Here is a 19,058-nt window from a genome sequence, read left to right as displayed (position 1 = left end):
AGACAATAACCTGACTAAAATACTGCAGAAAACAAAAGCATTGATGAGATTTATAGGAGGAAATACTGACCATGATCTACCTTGGTCCAGGCTTCTGCAGTGCTTTCTCGTGTGGGACACCAGGTATGAAGTTTAACAACAGGACTTGGTAGTTCAACCTGAAGCAAAAATAATGTTAAGCAGCTCAGTATCAGATGTATCAATTCCTATTTTTTTGTTTTCATTCACAAGATCATATCTAGTCCTTTCTGAAATATTTTATTCTTATTTAAATACTATTTAGAACTATTTAAACAACACTTTGTTCATATTACGTGTATTATTAGCATTACTGTGCATAAACAAAAAGTGCTAGAAAAGTCTAGAAAACACTGAATATCATCTTGTTCAAAGAAAAAAAATGCAGTTTCTCCTTCATCTATAATGTCTGCAGTATTTTTAAACAATTCTCAGTATCTCATAACTATTCCAAACAGTCCAGATCGTATCAAAAGAGATCTGAATCTCTTCCTAATTAAAAAGTTACATTTAACATAATCTAATTTTAATCTTCATGTACACAAAATCTCCAGGCCAAAAGAGTCCTCAGCAGTAAAGATGCCCTAAAAGGAGCATTCTCAATCTAGAAAGGCCATGACAGACAGGATATGGTACATTAGTAGACAAGCTTCTCCCTTATTTATACAAACATAACTAAGCAATCAAAATCAATAATCAGCATTTAAAGATGCTGTAATTAAACTGTGAACTTCACCTATAGATCAAAAACCAGAAGAATTGATTAAAAGGAGTTAAAAAAAAATATCTGAGAGAGATAAACAGTAGGTTGATGAATGATTAATGGCTTATTAAGGCTAATGGAATTTCTCAAAGGTACCTATACGTAAAAAAACCCCTTGGAAAATAATTCTAAAATTTTATATTATTGATTCATTTGTATATAACTAGAAAAAAAATTAAATAAAGTGAGAAGCAAACTAATTAAACATTAAATTCTCTCAATGGCTGTGACACGTGTCCAGAATTGTAAACATCATAATGTCATAGCACAAAATCAGAACAATCTCATTTCTGCCCCTACATATTCAAAGTAACTTTCTAAAAATAAAGGATTGTTGTAATCATAAGAAAAATTTAGAAAAATAAAATCTGAGAATATGATCCTCCATGAGGCTGGGAAATCTGTCCCCCTTGTATTAAAGCTTAACTTAAACACAGTTTCTTTAAATAAGTACCTAATTTCAGAACAATTTTTCACGTACAGTTAGAAAAAGTCCTTATGCGGGCGCTAAAGTCAGGTTGGTTATGAACTCTAAGTCAAAGTGTTAGAGATGTAGCTCTGAGCAAAGGAAGTGTTTCAAAGATCATAGAATGCCAACATAAAAAAAAGTTGAAAGAGAGGAAGTGTAAGTGTTCATAATGTGACTAGACACTCTTTCTTTGAAGTCTTATTCAGGAATTTTTAATACTAATATCAATTACTTCCAAGCTGAATTTATACACCTATTATCCTGTCTAGTGCGCTGGAAGAAAAGAAATGGGGCCTCAGAGAATTTAACCAAGATATTCATGAAAGAATTTGATCTTTGTCTGTTACTAACGCAGATAAAAGAAATTTTATTTTAGTTAATTTTACATTTAAAGCACTATGTGACAGACTGTTGAGGAGAGAAAAATTATTCATCTAAACTAAAAGCTGAATGAATTTTTGGAGCAGTATTTAGTGAAAGAACAATATTTGATCTGAGCTTAAGCTGGAAGCACTTTGGAGAGAATACAAACCCGTCTAACTACAAATGGAGGTTTATCAGTTTCTCTTCTGAATTCATAAGGACCAAGGTTTAAATGGGCCAGTCGTTGCCTGGCTTCTTCTGATAGCTCACACATTCGTCTTTTTGTGTATGGAGATGGAGAACGGGATTTAGAAGCTATTGTAGGTTGCTCGTAGTTCTTTGTTGCTAAGTTGTGCCTGCTCTTCTCAGGTGAATGAGTATTTTTCTTTGGTAACTTTGTTTGCAGTTTTCCATTTGGGGTTGAGTGGTGTGCACAATTCAAATCACCCTAAAGTGAAAAAGAGAAATTATCTGGTTTGACAGCACGCAGAACAAAGATCACTGAAAATAATGCACACAGGGAACTAATTTAAGATTTAACAGAAATAGATGCCATGTCAAATGAAGTTCCCCTAACAAAACTATAATCAAACTGCAATTTAAAAAACAACAATGTATTTACCATTTTCTCTGAAACCAAAAGGAGGTTAAAACACACATTACTGCATGTTAGATGTTAAGTGTCTGATACTTACCCAATCAGCTTTCTCACACAGTTAAGTGTACAGAGACTGTAAAAAATTAAATTGGATTTTGTCACAAGTTCATTTAACACAAACTTTACCTGGATTGGACATACACAGATTTGAAGCATTTTTTCATCTATTTAAACATTTTTTTAACCTTTTAAAAGTCTTACCCTTTAAAATAAAATACATAAAACAGCAGCCTACTAAATAGTTTAAATTATATGCACTTAGAGTTGCCTAAAGCTTCATAAGAAGTGTAATTATATTATCTGAAATTTATATTTTCTTGGATCATGGTGAATTTACTAGTTCTTTAGAGTTATAATCAAGAAGCTACGTTTAGGAAAAAAACCTCCCCCCCCCAAAAAGAAAACCCAAAAAACTTTTAAAACCATCTTCCAAAGATCCTGTCAAATCACATGAATACTTTTGCAAACGAGGCCAAGCAGCTGTTCATCTGTGCAACTGGCACTAGACATCCAATATATGCATTTTGTAACTAAAATTTATAAAAATCCCACCATTAACAAACATTGCCTTAAAAGCCTATCTCTGAGTAGATACTACTTTCAAAGTACCTTCATACAACAGAATAAAGGTAAGTAGAGGAACAACCAACCTCAGCACCTCCCTTCCCACAACACAGGATGGGGGTGGTGCTGTTACAGTTTTTGTTGCTGTTACCAACAAAGCCTACCTAACAATCAGGACTGACACCCACTCCGAGTAACCCCTAACTTCTTCAGTCACCAATTTCATATCCTGGGAAACCGTTTCCAACACTGAAGTTTTGTTTGAAATACATTATCATTCCTTTGTAATTCCTGGCATTAAATGAGCATTCTATTACTCTACAAGCTTTATAGGTCAAGGCACTCTAGATTATACAACTCTTATCAGGCTACTTAGTGAGCAGGATGTTTGAACTTTGAATACCTCAATATGGATAATTTGGTTTTCTGGTCAAATATGGCCCAAATTCACAGGCTATAAAAGATAAAAAATCATGGTATAGCAAGACTTTTCTTCCTATTAGAAATTATTTTTCAAACATGAGGAAGTTGACGTTAGTCTTAAATCTGAATGTCACATGCACTACTTCAGAAGAACTCAGAAACACACTGACCAGCTTGCCTTCAAGCCTTCTCCTCTACACCCAACAATGAAAGAGGCTGAGGTTGTGTGTTTGTTTTGCATCACCATAGTTTCAATCTGGCATCACACAGACTATTCATGACACTTTATTACACCTGTACTAGCACTTTTGCAACTGGTAATAAACCAGAGTATGGAATTGGCCCAAACAAAACCAGACCCATTCTGTAAGATTAATTTCAATTTCACCAGAAGTAGGCTGTGCTGCTTCTGACCTCCACCAGTCATGAAAACAGACTTTCACTGCAACACATGCTATCTGACATGCCTTTCAACACATATTAAATACTTTTAAGGACATTTAAAATTTTAAATCAAACTGCCCTTATTGAAGTCGCCTTCAGTGAAGTTAGTGTTCTGACAATGACAATTTTCACTGATTAAAAAAAAAAAATAATTCTTTATCTAAGTGTCTCTGTACATTTCATTTGCTAAATTTGGAAGAAACTTCCCAGTGAACTAATTAGCAACACCATAAACAGGTCAGAGTCAACTAACCCTCTCTGCAGGCAAACCTTCCTGACAACCATTTCTTTGTAATGATATTGCACCATTTTTCAATAATATAGCAAAAAGGAGGATATAAGAGTAACTTTATATGACAGCTTGTGCTAGGAAACCCAATCAAAATTCCAGTGAGACCAGAGACGAGTGCTATCAAATGAACACACACATTAGAGAGGGATTTTTTTTTTCCCCCAGTCTCTTCAGCTACTTGTACTTTAACATTGCTCATTGCAGAAGCAGCATTTCCAGATTAATACAGACAGCCTTTTTAACAAAAATCTTAATTTCCATTACTGTTCCTGATATTGTTATGGAAAACAATTAAATTAATTGGTTTGTTTTTGATAATGTACCTTCTCTGACTTCACCTAGCTTTCATTGTCCTTAATTTTAAGTGTCAGTAAGAAATGGTGAGAAGGCATCTTCCCACCTACAAATACACCAGGGATTGACACTTCAGCTGATCATAGAACACAGCAGCTGATAATTGTTTCAGATTCAAGGAACTCTCAGCCTTTACTGTCATGCACCAAACCCACTCTTTACTCATACTTGATTAAAAATTTAATCAAGTTGTCAAGCACCCATGATAACTGCTTTAACCACAACAAAAGAATGAGAAAAGTTTGAAGTGAGCAGCACATGCAAAAATTGGAACCAAGGCTATCAATATTAAATCTAGAAATTAAATTGCAAACAATTAAATTATGCTAACCTGTATGTGACTCCTTCCTGAGCTTAACAGACTTTCTGTAATAAGTGAGCTTGTAGAAAATCTCAATTTTGGTGCAATTCCCTAGAAGAGAGACAATAATTGAACATCAAGCTCCAACTCGAGATAAAGGGAATCAAAGAAGTAAATGTCACCTAATGTAACAAACCATTCCTAATTTTCAGCCATCTCCTTTGTTAATTTCAGCCTTTAATAAAGATAATTAGAAAAGACAGAACAGCAATGGTAAATGTCAAGATGCTAACATTTGCATTTCTGACAATTCAATTACAGATGATTATATTGCTTTTGTACAACAATTAAGGTCTGACTTTTATTTCAATACATTTCTTTGTCAAAAGCACTTTTAAAGATTTTTCATGCCATGCTATATAGCATCAATAATATTTCCAGTCATGCTCTGGAAGTTTCATTAATGCTAACTTTGGAAACTTATGTATATATAGTCTCAATTGTGCAATCTTTTTTGTAAAAACATTTTGAAAATCAGTCAATTACACTGCAAATAACTATTCGTTTGTAACAGTATGATTAAGAATACCCTTTAATTCTGTAACCATTAGAAAAGTCTGATTTCTGTGAGTTGTCTCCCACGTTCTATAACCATGTTCCACTTTCTCAATCCTCTCTTACACATGTGGCTGACAAGAGGCAGCCCTTGACAGACCAATTTGGACTCAGTGGGGTCCAGCTGGGCCTCCCAGTCAACCAGTACACATGCACTAACGGCCAGCAGGTCCCTCCATCTCTACATGGGAAACACTCTCTGTTCAACTCACCTTCTTTTACTGCAGTCATGTGTAGAAACAAATTCCTCTGAAAGCTCTATTTCCTGTTAAATTTAGTTAGAATTGGCCAATGTATACGAAATTTACTGGGTGTAAATGGCAGAGATGATGACAGACAAGTGTTATTTCCCAAAACAGCAACATTTAAAAAGGCATAAAAGAACTAAAGGCCATATATGCTATAAACAAGTGGGAATCATCTATGTGCATCTTATACAGCTCTGCAGAAGCAAAGAGAGAGTCAAGTGTCCCTAGAACTTTCTACCCCCACTTCTTTCAACACAGACAGAGTTTGCTGCCCCAAGGCATCTGTGTGCATGGGCATTTGTGCGCATGAACACACAAAGTCACAGAGAAACAAAAAGAGCTGGTCTGTTTGCAACTCTGCCCCACATTCTTAAAAATCAGAAGGAACTTCATGAGTGAAGTCTACTCCTGAACCAAACGATTCTCTACCACCTGCCTAAACACAAAGTGATTTCCCATAAGGGAATACGATCTGGGCCCAGGTTATATTATGGAAATGAAATTACAAAAATGCCAAGAAAGCTCAGTCATAGCAATTAACAGAGTCCAGGATTCAATCAAGTCAAGTTACGGCATATAAAAGAGATTTTAAAGCTGACCATCTTTAATCAACTAATTTTTATTACTAATGAATTGTCAAGTGCTATCAACAATTTAAAAAAGGACACATCAGAATTAGTAAGTCTTCTATAAAAAGCAACAACAGAACATCTACTGCTCTTACAGAGACTGAGAACGATTACAGACTTGTTAAATGCTCATAGCTAAAAAAATCACAGAAAACCATGGTTTCTTCAGAAAAATGGTTTGTGGAGAGGGAACACTGGATCACAATTGCACACATAGGCATGGATATGTCAAAAGTAACTTACAGGCCAAAAGCAATCAGAAGAGTTCTGCAGTTCTCAAACTAGGGATTGCTGAAGGATATTCAATACAGTATTACATAAAGACTGGTACGTAGGCCCAAACATGTCTGTAAATGAAAATCCAGCCAGAAAGTTTTTGGGAATCTATTCTTCTGCCTCCAGCCTAGGGGTGTCTGCAGCCCTGAGCAGGCTTTGCAGTCCTTCTGTACCAGTCATTAAAGAGAAGTGACAGGGACATAACACTAATTTGATCACAGAAAAACTGTAAAGGTGGTTCATATTTAGAAGAACAAAAGTTAGAAAACAAGTCTAATGTACTTTTGACTGTAAGAAGCATGAGTACAAGTCTGTAGCTTAAAAAAAGTATATATGAATATAACAAGGTCAGGTATTGGTATGCTAATGAAAGCGTAAGAAACTGTTTTAAGTTACATGGCAAATACTGCATGAGGGTGGAGAATGGAGATAAGAAAGTCTGTAAGAAGTCACCACCAGTCAAGGCTTAAACATATTCTGAAAAGCAAGGGTTGCAGAGAAATACAGAAGAGCCGGCAAAAGCCTCAGCTGGGCAACACTGGACCAGGAGAGATAACCTGAGGCACGTCTTGTATGCTTATTGTGTCTGTAAGCTTCATAAGACATTTAGCCAGAGACATTATCAGCCAAGTGCCAGATTTCTGGAGGAGTTCTGATCCTCTCAACTTGGGATTCCTTCCAACTGGCAGATTAGCAGTGTTAATCAGACACTGCTTGTCACTGCCTATCTGAACTCCACAACCGCAACCTTGCTGTTGCTACCTTTATTTTTTTAATAAAGGACAAATTTATTTGGAATCAAAGTGTCACTGAACACAGCTGTCAGTCAAAAATACTCAACATCTCAGCCAGCTATAAATAACTTCTCATGTGGGAAGAACATGGCTTGACTAGCATAGGAATAATGTGAGCGTTCTCACGACCTTGTTTAACACTTTCACTTTTGCTTAGCATTCACATTCTGTACTTGGTGCTGACAGAGTTAGAAGGAGATACTTGCCAGTAAAGCTTAGGGAAGACTAGAAGATGGAGGCATTTGAGACTGCATTTCTACTGGAGGTAAAAAACCTCTCAAGGCTACTGTGTGTGGCAAGCAAGGAGAGGCACCCCAAGTTCTTTTGGGGAGCCTCCCTCCAATTCCATCAAATACAGCTTCTTTATTATTCCTGAAAACAGGGTCAGTACACCAAAATCCTTTCTTAAAACTGCTCTTTCTGTGATGGAGATGGAACAGCAACAGATGCTTCTGCAGTCCTCATTCCAGGGCAGAGATGGATTTCATTTACACTGCTCCCAAGGACATGGAAGTACATTTCTGTCTTGCATCAGTCAACTTTTTAAAGCTACTACAGTATCATCATTCAGCTACACATCCAAATGACTGATCATATCTTCTCACAGCTCACAAATTATGGCACCTTCTCTTTATTAGAAAAAACATAATTTTTGTATTTAAGAACTCAGACCAACAAAAAACCTCAAACTTCTACAGTGGTTCTGCTTCTACAAAGATTTATTATATTGCATTTACAAAAAATTTGAAACCATTTTGCTAATACCACCTCATTTATTACTACCTCCCTATCTATTCTTTCTCAACACCAGGAAAGTACCAATTCTGTAAGTAATATGAAAGCAATACAGTCCCACCCCCTCTCTTGAGCCATCACTAACATGCATAGGAGAAGCCCTATCAAAGAGATGTTACGGCCAAAAAAAAATGGCTATTTTTGCAGGGACAGTTTAAGCTGTTGCAGAACCATACATTTTGTATCATAAAATTTAATTCATTCAAATGTAACACAGCATTAGACACCAAATTAACACTTTTAATTGAAAGGGACTGGGCAATTTCCAGGTTGCCCTCGCAGAGGAAAGATTATACCAGCTAAAAGACACCAATGACTTTCAATCAGCATTCCCTTCCTGCCATGTGTTTTTAATCCAATCACAATGGACAGGGCAACTAAGTGCCTATCTTCCCAATCCAAATATTCTGCCAATGCACCAGTAAACTTAACCAAAATAAGACAAACAAAACAAACCCCAAAACCCACATCATCACCACCATCTTCAAAGTGCCCTCATGAGTTATTCCACTGACACCTAAGATTCAACAGTCAAACTCTATGAAAGGGTAGTGCGAGATAAATTCATTTTCACTTACTATGTACTTGAGCCCTTATCTCCAGAAAATTAACATTAATACATTTCACTCATTCTGCCAATTAGTTGTCATTTATCATGGCTTTTTTGAAAGTGTAGAAAAGACAAGTTACTAAATGAGTGTGAATGGCCTGAGCAGACCTTAAGAAACAGGCTTTGGAACTGAAAAACAATCATGCAGCACTAAGTTTAAGTTCAGTTATGTAATATTTTAGTGGTGATCTTGCACCTCAGGGAGGCCCACAGGTCAGATGGCATAGCACCAGAAATTTGTACTGATTGGCATTATCCTGAACAGCACCTAAAATGGTCTGAAACGAAATGCTACAGAGAGAAACTGAGGAGGAGGGTTACACAGTTTATCTGTTGAGAACCATGAAGTTGATATGACATCTCCCTCTTCTCTTGCATCCCTTCAACTACCACCTGCACCACAGATTAAACTGAATGGAAGACATGTCGTGGTGACACACTGCAAACCAAGTGGAAACTAACTTTTTCACAGTAAATAATTTCTCAAAGCATTTTGAAAAAAAGATTATACCTTCAGCAAAGTTCAACTCTGGATTTGTACATTCAACACCTGAAATGGCAAAATCTGTCAGAAGTAATCACTTTTCATTTGAAGTAGTTCAAGGGGTTTCTTCAGTGAAACACACTGTATCATAAATACAATCCACAGATATTCACTCACTGTAAAAGAAGAGGACCTCTTCATTAAAATCTCACGATCTAAACCTTGGTGCCCACGCGTAAGCTTAGGGTCAGGGAACAGGAAATCTCTTGTATTTTCTTTATATGTAGCTAGAATTTTTCCTGCTAAAAAGAAAATACATACTTTAATTGGAAAATAGACAAAGCTATATAGTACAGACACCACACACAAGACCATATTGAAACTAAGATAAATTCTGTTCTTTAGAAATTAACAGCACGGCTCTAAAATTCCTATCACACTAGGAAATAACCTCATCAAGTGAAATCAGCAGCAGAAATGTGCAGAATCTACTCTGAAAGTATGTTTCAGTGTTAGTGTAAAAAAAAAATAAAGGAGACTGTGTTAACTGTTCTGTAAGAGACTTCTCTAGACAATTCTTCCATAGTTTTCCTCATTCTTTCCCTCCCATGACACAGAAGAAAACACTATTTTTTTCAAATGCCAGACAATCCCTTATGAAAAACTGTATCATTCCATATAACCAAATAGTAATAGTAGGCATAGCAGTAAGAAAGAAATGCAAGCAACATCAAAATCATTACCTTGAGATTTTCTCACTATCTTGGTTTGCTACTTTTTTTTAAAAAAGGGTTTTTTTTAGGGGAAAACCTTGAATGTATATTACAAAAAAAATTTAAATTGTGCTATTGCAGTCATCTTGTCATCGTATGTTGGGCTGTATGACACCTATCTCTGACCCCTGAAATGAAATCCCTTATACAAGATCTCTTACTCTCCCACAATAAAAATCCACATTCAGTATATTTCTGCAAGTAAACAGTCTGGTGAGTCACCTGAGAGAAGCAATAGTTTCCTTGAAAGTATTAAGGACAAGTGACAGAGAGCGCTTTTAATACCACAGTTTCCAAATGAGTCCTCTTTAAAACTTGACTTTATTTCCAATAAAATGCAGATTTACATTATTCATGGGAACACTTGAATTTCATTAAAATAGATTTTTATAATCACACAAACCAATAACAGAAGTATGACAAATCGCTATTTATTATCTTCACATATCCCAAGAGACCTGTAATACTTATAGTGAGGATAAGAGTTTTCCCAGTGGTCACCATTAAAATGGAAGGAAAAAAAGTGTCATTCTGAGAACAAGATTATGCACTCTGAAATTTCACAGACAGCCACTTTGCAAGTGAATTGTGATGCAGTTAATAAGCGTGCACTGGATGATTTCAGTTTATTTTCCATTTTTAAAATATTATCACTTTCCTAAGCCTGAGTATGGTACATTTCAATATTCGGTTATTATTCTCTTTCAAGAATGAGATCCTCTTGATCTATTAACATTTTATATTCAGAGGACTATTTGTTGAAGAGCTTTCTATGTTGTTTGTGTGTTGGAAAAAGTGATTGTGCTGTAATGGGCAATGTCCTCATAGAAATTCACCTATTAAACTGCATAATTTATGAAGAGACTGATACAATACCTGGAGGAACGAGCTGTATTAGTTCAAGCACTGCTGTGTCAACTAGAAAGGAAAAAAGTTTTTTCATGAGTTTAAAAAAAAATAAAAAGGAAAGTAATTCTTGTAAGTCAAAACCCAAGAAAAACAGCTCACAGATTTAAGCTTCATAGCACTGTACATAGCTGCACTATTTCCACTACACCAACAATAAGAGAAAATTAAGAACAGCTTGCATAAATACCACAGATGAACACAATGGCATTAGCAGTGTACAAATGACAACTCTAAATTTGACTTTGAACTTGGTGAGTTCTCTCTGCTGCCAAGTTTGTCCTTCTTTAAAAGAAGACGATGCAAGCTTCGCCACTTTTTCAGACAAATCCCAGTATGAGGGAGCATATTCTTGGAGTTTGAGGTCAGAGTCAGTGTTGTCTCACTACAATTCATTATGCTCCACATATGGCATGATACACAATTTTCTTTAAAAATGAAAAGAATAATTTTACAAAAATCAAAAGTTTATGCTTATATTATTGAAAACTAAATTAATCAAACAAATGATCTGATAAAGGAATCTATCTGAATAACGAGCCGGATTTTCCACGAATTACGAATTTTTACCATTTTCCTGCTCTAAAGCACGTAGCATACATTTCTACAGTCATTTTGTTAGATAACAATATTTTGGGTAAGTTACTGGTAACCAAAGACAGAAAAAAACTTTTGCTTGCACTGACAATGTATCTTCTGTTCCTAAAGCCCACCAGTGTTAGGGTACTACTTATTTAGTACATGATGTACTACATTGGTTACCCACTAGCTTTTCAGAGAACAGGCTCCTGACAGAAACATTATCACATACTTTAAACCTCCAAAAAGGCTTCAGAGCCCATACATGTGTGACATTAATGCATACAGCATAGTTTACATAAAAAACAGAACCTACGTTCCAGTAACTCCACAAGGTCTCCAGGATCAACAATATCAGCAAATGCCTGGAAAAGAAATTAATAAATAATCATAATGGCATAGTTGAAGTCATCAGATGGACCTCTGGAGAAAGAGAAGGGGAAAAAAAAAAAGAAAAATGCTCCCTTGCTTCAGCTGGTTGCCAAGAGTCCTGTCCCCACTGGAAGAAGAAAGGAAACTGAAATTATCATTTAGCACACGATCACATTCATTGAAAGCTGGAAGTTCTTGTCATCTGCTTTCTAGCCATTCAGATTACCTCTCCATATTTAAATTAGGAGGTACTGTGAAGAGTTGAACACATAGAGGTAAGTATTGTCTGAGAAAATTTCAAGAAAGATAAATTGCTCAATTTACTAGAATTCTGATAGATGAAGAATGTGACTATGCACGTACAGAGTACTGTTCAGGGGGGTTTTTAACCCGAATCCCATGTGAATAGATAGCAAGGAACAGGGGAGGGTGTTGCACTAGATATTCAGCAGGTAACAGACTTCCTGCTAATTCTGTACAAAAGTCTCAGCAGAGTGGTGTAGATTACTTTGCTGTTCAAGGTACTGTTCAAACACTAAAAATCAACATGTACTGATGCTTCACAAGTATCTAGACCTATTCAACAGCTATTTGTAAGAAGACTATTATTCTCAGCTTTCTTGTTCACCTCTTCTCTAAGCAGATAGACCCTTGTATCTCAGAGTTCCCCTAAATTACAATGAAAACAGCATTCAGTACATTTCCCTTAAGTAGTTTGTGGTATGTTTGCCTTGAAAGAATTATGGTCTTTTTTTACTTTTCAGTAGCTGGTGAAATTATCACTGTTTGTATCTTACACACATCACAAGAGCATCACTGATGTTTACTCAGTCTGGTTTTCAAAGTGCTGGGGAATGCTTAAAGGAAGATAACTAGAAAGGGCAAAGTATTATTATTCATAGGTAGTCAGGAAGCCCGATCATATCTGTAAGATAGTGTGTTTCATTATCCCTGTGGTACTAATAATGACGCTAGCAGGGACTCAGAATATGTGATAAACAACTGTAAATTATAAGGCCAGAGTGCCAACCCGGGAATTCTGGTGACAGACCATGAAAAAAGTATCTCAAAGGGAGAAAGATGTCACCAAAAAAGGCTTGAGCTGCTGTTCTATCTTTCTACTAAATTAAGTTGACTCTTCTATATTGTATAGTCTTTGTTCTTCACCTTGCCGTAATTTTTAGAAAAACATTCAGTTCCTTCCAAGCCAGGAAAACAGACACTGAAAAAGGACAGTTCACAGAAGAATGAGCAAACGCCTAAAAAGTCTCATCATACTTTATAATCTTCAGTATGTATAATTACTGCCTGATGGTGTGGATAATACAGGCACACACCTCCTTTGTGCTGAAGAGAAGCAAGAGTTACAATACTGTGCCATTCTCAATGTGATTACTTGTGCTCAGGGGCTTTGCGATGAGTTTTTGTGGAGTTTGGGATGGGTTTTATTTGGCTTGTATTAGCTCTTGACATTATCTTACCTTTTCAAATACTAGTTTTTCTTGAAAGAAGAGTGGAAATGTTGCAGGGACGCATTGAGTTTTTTTGTACTGTCCAAGTACAGAGACACTGAGATAAAGTTCCGCTTTGTCTTTCAGCAGCACTCCAGGGCAAGTTATCTGTAAGAGTAACACATTCATTAAACAAACTGAACTGTTACAGAAGTAACAGCTGTTTTAAAGATAAAAATTAAACGGTCAAGGCTGAACTGGTTGATTTCTGAGAGTCAGATTATAACAGATGAGAGTGAAAAAATTCTTTTCTAAAGCAGTTTGCACTGACTGACCAGGAAAAACAGTCACCATTTTAAAACAATGAGGACCAAATTCTTCTTACTGCAAGTAAATATATTCCATTGTCTTCAACCAAAACTGAAACCTGGCATTCCAATCCCAGGTTAATATAGTTAAAGACATGCACTTGGTTAATCACCAAGGGTCAAAGCAGGTTCTATATGAACAGTCATGTAGAAGTCTGTGTGATGCCAAGACACAAAAACTTGTCTACATTTTAGCCTAGCTACAGAGAGAATGAAGCTGGTAAATGTTAATGCTTAGATATCCATACTCTGTCCAGCCATCAAAAAAAAATCAAGTTTATTTGCAAATACTATATTAACTTTGCCTTCTAATATGTAAATAAGAAAAAGCAACTGCTGTTCCGTTACTATCAGACACATGGTACACCAAGTTTTATCTGAGAAGTCTGGCCACCTTGGAGGGTATATTCAAGGCAGGGAAGCCAGATACTGCCACTAATCTCTCAACTTTCTCTGGACAATTCTTAAAGTAAGAAGACATTGTTATGTTTTCAAAGCTCTGATGAACATTAGACTTTCTTACTTGTGTTTTCACTGCAAGGGTGTACACAACTCATTGCAAAAGTATTTGCTGTTTTCTCTAAGTCATGTGGTTTTATTCTATTACCCAGCCAGAGAATTGTCACCTTTCACTTCAGTTCTACTGCTCACTTTTTATCGCACTATAATAAATATGAGGTTGTCTCTTCCAACATAAGGTTGCTGGAAAAAGTGTTCAGACTTTCAATTGCCAGGTAAAAAGACAAAGGAGGAGAGTGACAGGAATGAAAATAAGTGCTTTGGTTACAGTCTCCTACTCCCAAATGAACATTTTACTTGAAAAATCCTAACTGGATTAAAAAATATATATATAAAACCAGCAGAAAAACAGCCTCAGGTGAAAGAAATAAGAGGAACCAATGTGTAATAGATTATTATAGATACAGTATAAGCTAAAAAAGTAGTGTTTCTATTCATAAATATCCGAGAAGGAAAAAAAAAGGATCTCCTCTCCATGTAAATGAGGGCTTCAAATCTGCAAGAAAAGTGCCAGAATAATAGATATCCCAACTGAAACAGACTGTCAAGCATTAAACAGCTTGTATGACACTCATGCAGTTGCAAGTGTGAATAGGAGTGAAAGAGACAGATTTCATGCATACAAGGCAAGATCCCCCAAACTACATACTACAAGTCACATTAGCTTAGTTCTCGCTTTTCTTCTTGACATTTTTGTAGAATTTACAATCATTTTTAGCTGGGGTTTCATGCCTTTCACCTTAGAGAAGACAACCAATAATTGCCTATTTATTGAGATGAAAAGTGAGAAGTTTGAAGACACTGGAGAGGGCAAAAAGGCAAACAACAGGTGTCATTTATTCTGGCTATCCTGCAAAAGAAAACAGTCTTCCAAATCGGCTTGTGGAGGGCAAGATAGTACATGTGGAAACTTGTGCTTCAATTACCCTTGAGATAAACTGCACAATTCCAGCCTGGGGCTAGAACACCAAATCTACATGTTCATGTAACTTTAAACCAGCTCCAGAAATTAATGACACGTGTATATCTGCAGTTCATTAAATCTATTTTGTAATGTGTGATGCATGGAGCTGCATAACACTTAGGAGACAAATTAAAGCTTGTATCTAAACTGTTCAGGCTGGATGAGGGACCATTTCAAAAACTGTATTATCTACAGATCAGCTAAGGAAGGGGGATATCAATGCTGCAATTAGCTGATCTTACAACCAAACAGGAGGACTATGTATGTCTCCGTGTTAGCCTGGATTTCTCTCCTGCAGTTCCCAGGAGGATGGAAAACATGTACCAGCCCTATTGTTGGGACATCACAAACAGCCATAAAGAAATCACTGAATTCATCTCATGGAAAGGAATAGAATTCTACTGATCCACCACCCCCTATGGCATTTGTTTGTTATGAAATCACTGAATTCATGTCATGGAAAGGAATAGAATTCTACTGATCCACCACCCCCTATGGCATTTGTTTGTTACGTGCAATTCTGAAACTGTAGGTGCATATATAAGCAATGAAAAAGGCAGGCCTCAAAAAATCCCTTTAATTGCCCATTACCATCAAAACAAGAACAGTTCCCTATGAAGGGCAACAGCCAGTATTAACTTCTGATGAGTGCAAGCTTCCAGATAGAGTAGCATTTCGGACTTAAGAGTTGCACAAATAATCTTCTCAACGCAAAGAGAAGCCATTTTAGTCTCCTTACCTGGCAGTAATCCACAATGCTATTAATTCATCTTAGTGCTTAAAGCTTTACCTACCTTCACTGCCGCATTTGTGAATTCTCCATGTAGCAATGACATGAAGAATAATGTGAATTTCATTCTGTTGCTACATGAGCAATGTAAATGCCAGCAGCAGAGGTAGGCACCAAAATTAGTCTCAAAAAACCCCAAGTAACAATGAAATCTCAGTCTGAGCAATCATGAATTATTCAGTTTCAATTAATGGCAGGATAAACCAAATAAGGTCTTTAACTAAGGTTTTCCATTTTAGAAGAACAGCCTTTCAGAAATGAAAACTGGCAGTGAGATAAACCAAAGAGGTGTGGACTAAGATCAGAAAAGATCTTGAAATTTCATTATGTCAAAAGGAACAAAACCCATCTGTATCCTAAAGTGAGGGAAAACCAAAGAGGACAGAACTTCTGACACAAGTGTACTGGTTTCAAAGAGAGTTGAGAAATACACAAAGCATTTAAAAAAAAAAAAAAAAAAAAGGGAAAAGGAATCAGAAACTTGCAAAAGGCTTTAGTCACAAATAAAGGAGAAATCAAGTGGACGTAGTAGAAATCAACCAAGATGTGAAAACTAACAAATCTATGGCCCAAACACAACTGAATATTTTGCCTTGGTTTTAATGATACTTAATACAGGAGCAACAAAACAACTTAAAGAATGAAATGACAGAAACAGAAGTTACCCAATACACACTAGGACTGCACCAAGGAGCCACAGGGAGGCTGAATCATATTCAGCCCAGGTTTTGAAAGAATGTAATTTCTCTTGCTGGATCTATACATAACTAAAACCTGTGTTATGAAGACAATGATAGTATCAACTGCTGAAAAATAACAAACGCAAGGCGCATGTGAAGCAGAAAAAGATATGTGAAAAATTATAACCCCATCAATCAGAATATTTAAATACGCAAAAGAATAAAAATATGGAAGAAACCATGACTAAGAAAAAAGCCCAGCAGTGCATGTTTCATAAAAATAGATCAGTCAAGCAAAACCCGACATTTTCTTGAAAGCTTATTTTCTGGACAGAGGATATCACATGGTGCCACATGAGGAATTTTTACTTATGATGCAGAAGATGGGAATTAGTGTGAAAGTCCTAAGGTGATACAGAACTGGTCAAAGGACAGCATCAATAACTTGCAAAACTGGGAGGCATCAAGGTCAGGGTTACTATTAAAAACATTCCTCTATATATCCTGGGATCCATGCCTTTTAATATTTTTAATGACCCTGACACAAGAAGTCAGAGTGTTCTCATGAAATTTTTCCAATTAAAATTCTGAAATCATCAGAGGTCAACAAAAAGATACAGAAAAACCTGTTTGTGGGACCACAGTAATAGAGATGAGATGCACCTACTGTGTATTAATAGTTTTTGCTTTCACTGGGGGGGCTGACCTTCAAAGCTGGCTGAGGGGAAGATGATGAGTGTGTTAATAAATGACAGCATAACTGCGGTGCAGCTGTGAAAAGACTAATATTAAGACATATAGGATGAATGTTGGACGTTTTCTCCCTGATGTCACCCAAGGCAAGAGTGAGACCCCGTCTCGAATGCTGAATTCAATTCTGATCCCAATTAATGCAAATTTAAAGTGGACAAGTAGCACTCCTCCCTAAGATGATCAGAAGACTGGTGAGTACATCACACAAAATACTACCAAAAGAACCAGGTTTCTTTAGATGACAATTTGTGAAATGACAGAACTGCTGCTCAAAAAATACATCAAGAGAGCAAACACCAAGGACAGAAAAGGTATTTAAGCAAAAGGCCAGTGTTGACGTTTGTGTAAGAGTAGTCAGGAGGAAGTTTAGGCTGGAAAGTTTTCAAATCATCACAGGAGTGAAATGCCGAGATAAGCTCCCGTCAGGAAAAAAAGGCAAAACAAATGGTTCAAAACCAGACTAAATAGACTTATTTGAAGGGTTATGTGAAAGAAATTATATAGCATAGCAGGGATATAACTGAACGACCAACATGTGCTGAAAGGGGCACTCAGATCTGTGTTGTACATTTTCTGTTCTGTCCCTTCCTACCATTATTTTTAGCCTTGAGAGCAGGGTGAATAACAACTGCCCCACGACTGAAGATGCCTGATCCTGGGGGAACACCTTCCCTGTACTCTCTCCTGGCACATGAATAGCTCACAGCCGTAGAATAAGAAAAGGAAAGCATATCTGCTCCTTTCCAGGAACCAAGTGGGCCTTTGCACTGTGAAGATGAACGCTAGCTGTTGAGACAGCAGAGCAAAACCATTAGGGCGATACCCTCACCATCTATGTGTAGAAATTCACAGCTCTACTTTAGAGCAGCTACACAAGTTTGGGAACAGAGGTGATAAGCAACCAGGAACACCAGTATATGCTTTCTGGATCTGCACTTGACTTTTCTGGATGGCACCTCAGGTTTTCCTTTCAAGCAGAAGCATTCTGGCAGCCCTTGCCCCATGAGAAGGCATAATCTCTCGATTACAGCAACTAGGGTGTGTGAAGCCAACCCCAGAGTAACAAAGCACTAAATACATCAACTATTTCTTACAAGTTATCAGAGAATGCTACAGATTCTTACTTTACTCCCACCTTGTATACAGGCAGAAAACTTTGCATAGTGCAGAAGGAACGGTCCTAACATGATTAATGTAAAAACTTTCCACTTTCACAGCTGTTCACCTCACTCCTCACCACGTAACACCCAGGTACTTCAGAGTGCCCAGTGCCACATCCTGCCCCTCACAGGGACCTCATCGCCCACAGGGGTGCATACTCCATGTACAAGCTGCTGTTTCCTGGGACTTCTTTTTTTCTATTTTTTCAAGAGTGTTTTTCCCACAACACAGAGCTTCCTAAGAATCAGTGTCTCTTAAAAAAAGTTTTTTCACGGGAGAGAACTGTGAAGGACCGCAGCTGCTGCTAACACCAACGGAGGGGCAGGGCGACCGGCTGCTGGAGGATGCACACACGGAAGGGGCAAAAGCCACCAGCAGCCAGTCCTGAGCTGCAGTTCCAGACTGAAGGCGGCCCCCACCGGCGACAGGGCCTGGACCAGCCTCCCAGAAGAAGCCCCGGGCCGGGAGAGCGAGGCGGCGGCCGAGAGGGGGAAGCAAGACGGGAAGCGGCGCCGGAAGAGCAAAACCGCGGCTTCTCCCCCAGCCTGCGGCCCGCCGCACCCCGGCTGAGGACGGCGAGGTCCGCGGCCCGGGCACTCACCGAGCGGACGTCCAGCTGCAGGACGCAGAGCAGCGCTTTCC

General features: G+C 37.4%; 1 protein-coding gene across 1 annotated transcript in view; it reads right to left on the bottom strand.

The window, feature by feature from the left end:
* The window catches only part of SPATA6 (spermatogenesis associated 6), a 47,389-nt gene that overhangs the window by 23,866 nt on the left and 4,465 nt on the right, over positions 1-19,058 (bottom strand). The window contains exons 2-9 of the mRNA XM_026853883.1: positions 19,018-19,052; positions 13,212-13,349; positions 11,675-11,723; positions 10,750-10,791; positions 9,278-9,399; positions 4,680-4,760; positions 1,783-2,061; positions 71-158 (exon numbers count right to left, since the gene is read on the bottom strand). Of these exons, the coding sequence (XP_026709684.1) occupies positions 71-158; positions 1,783-2,061; positions 4,680-4,760; positions 9,278-9,399; positions 10,750-10,791; positions 11,675-11,723; positions 13,212-13,349; positions 19,018-19,052 (834 nt within the window). The remainder of the gene's footprint in view (positions 1-70; positions 159-1,782; positions 2,062-4,679; positions 4,761-9,277; positions 9,400-10,749; positions 10,792-11,674; positions 11,724-13,211; positions 13,350-19,017; positions 19,053-19,058) is intronic.

This window comes from Athene cunicularia (assembly GCF_003259725.1).
Source record: "Athene cunicularia isolate RWA chromosome 8 unlocalized genomic scaffold, athCun1 chr8_part1, whole genome shotgun sequence".
Lineage (NCBI taxonomy): Eukaryota > Metazoa > Chordata > Aves > Strigiformes > Strigidae > Athene > Athene cunicularia.
Note: the sequence above shows the minus strand (reverse complement) of the source record. Positions and strands in the feature narration are given on the sequence as shown.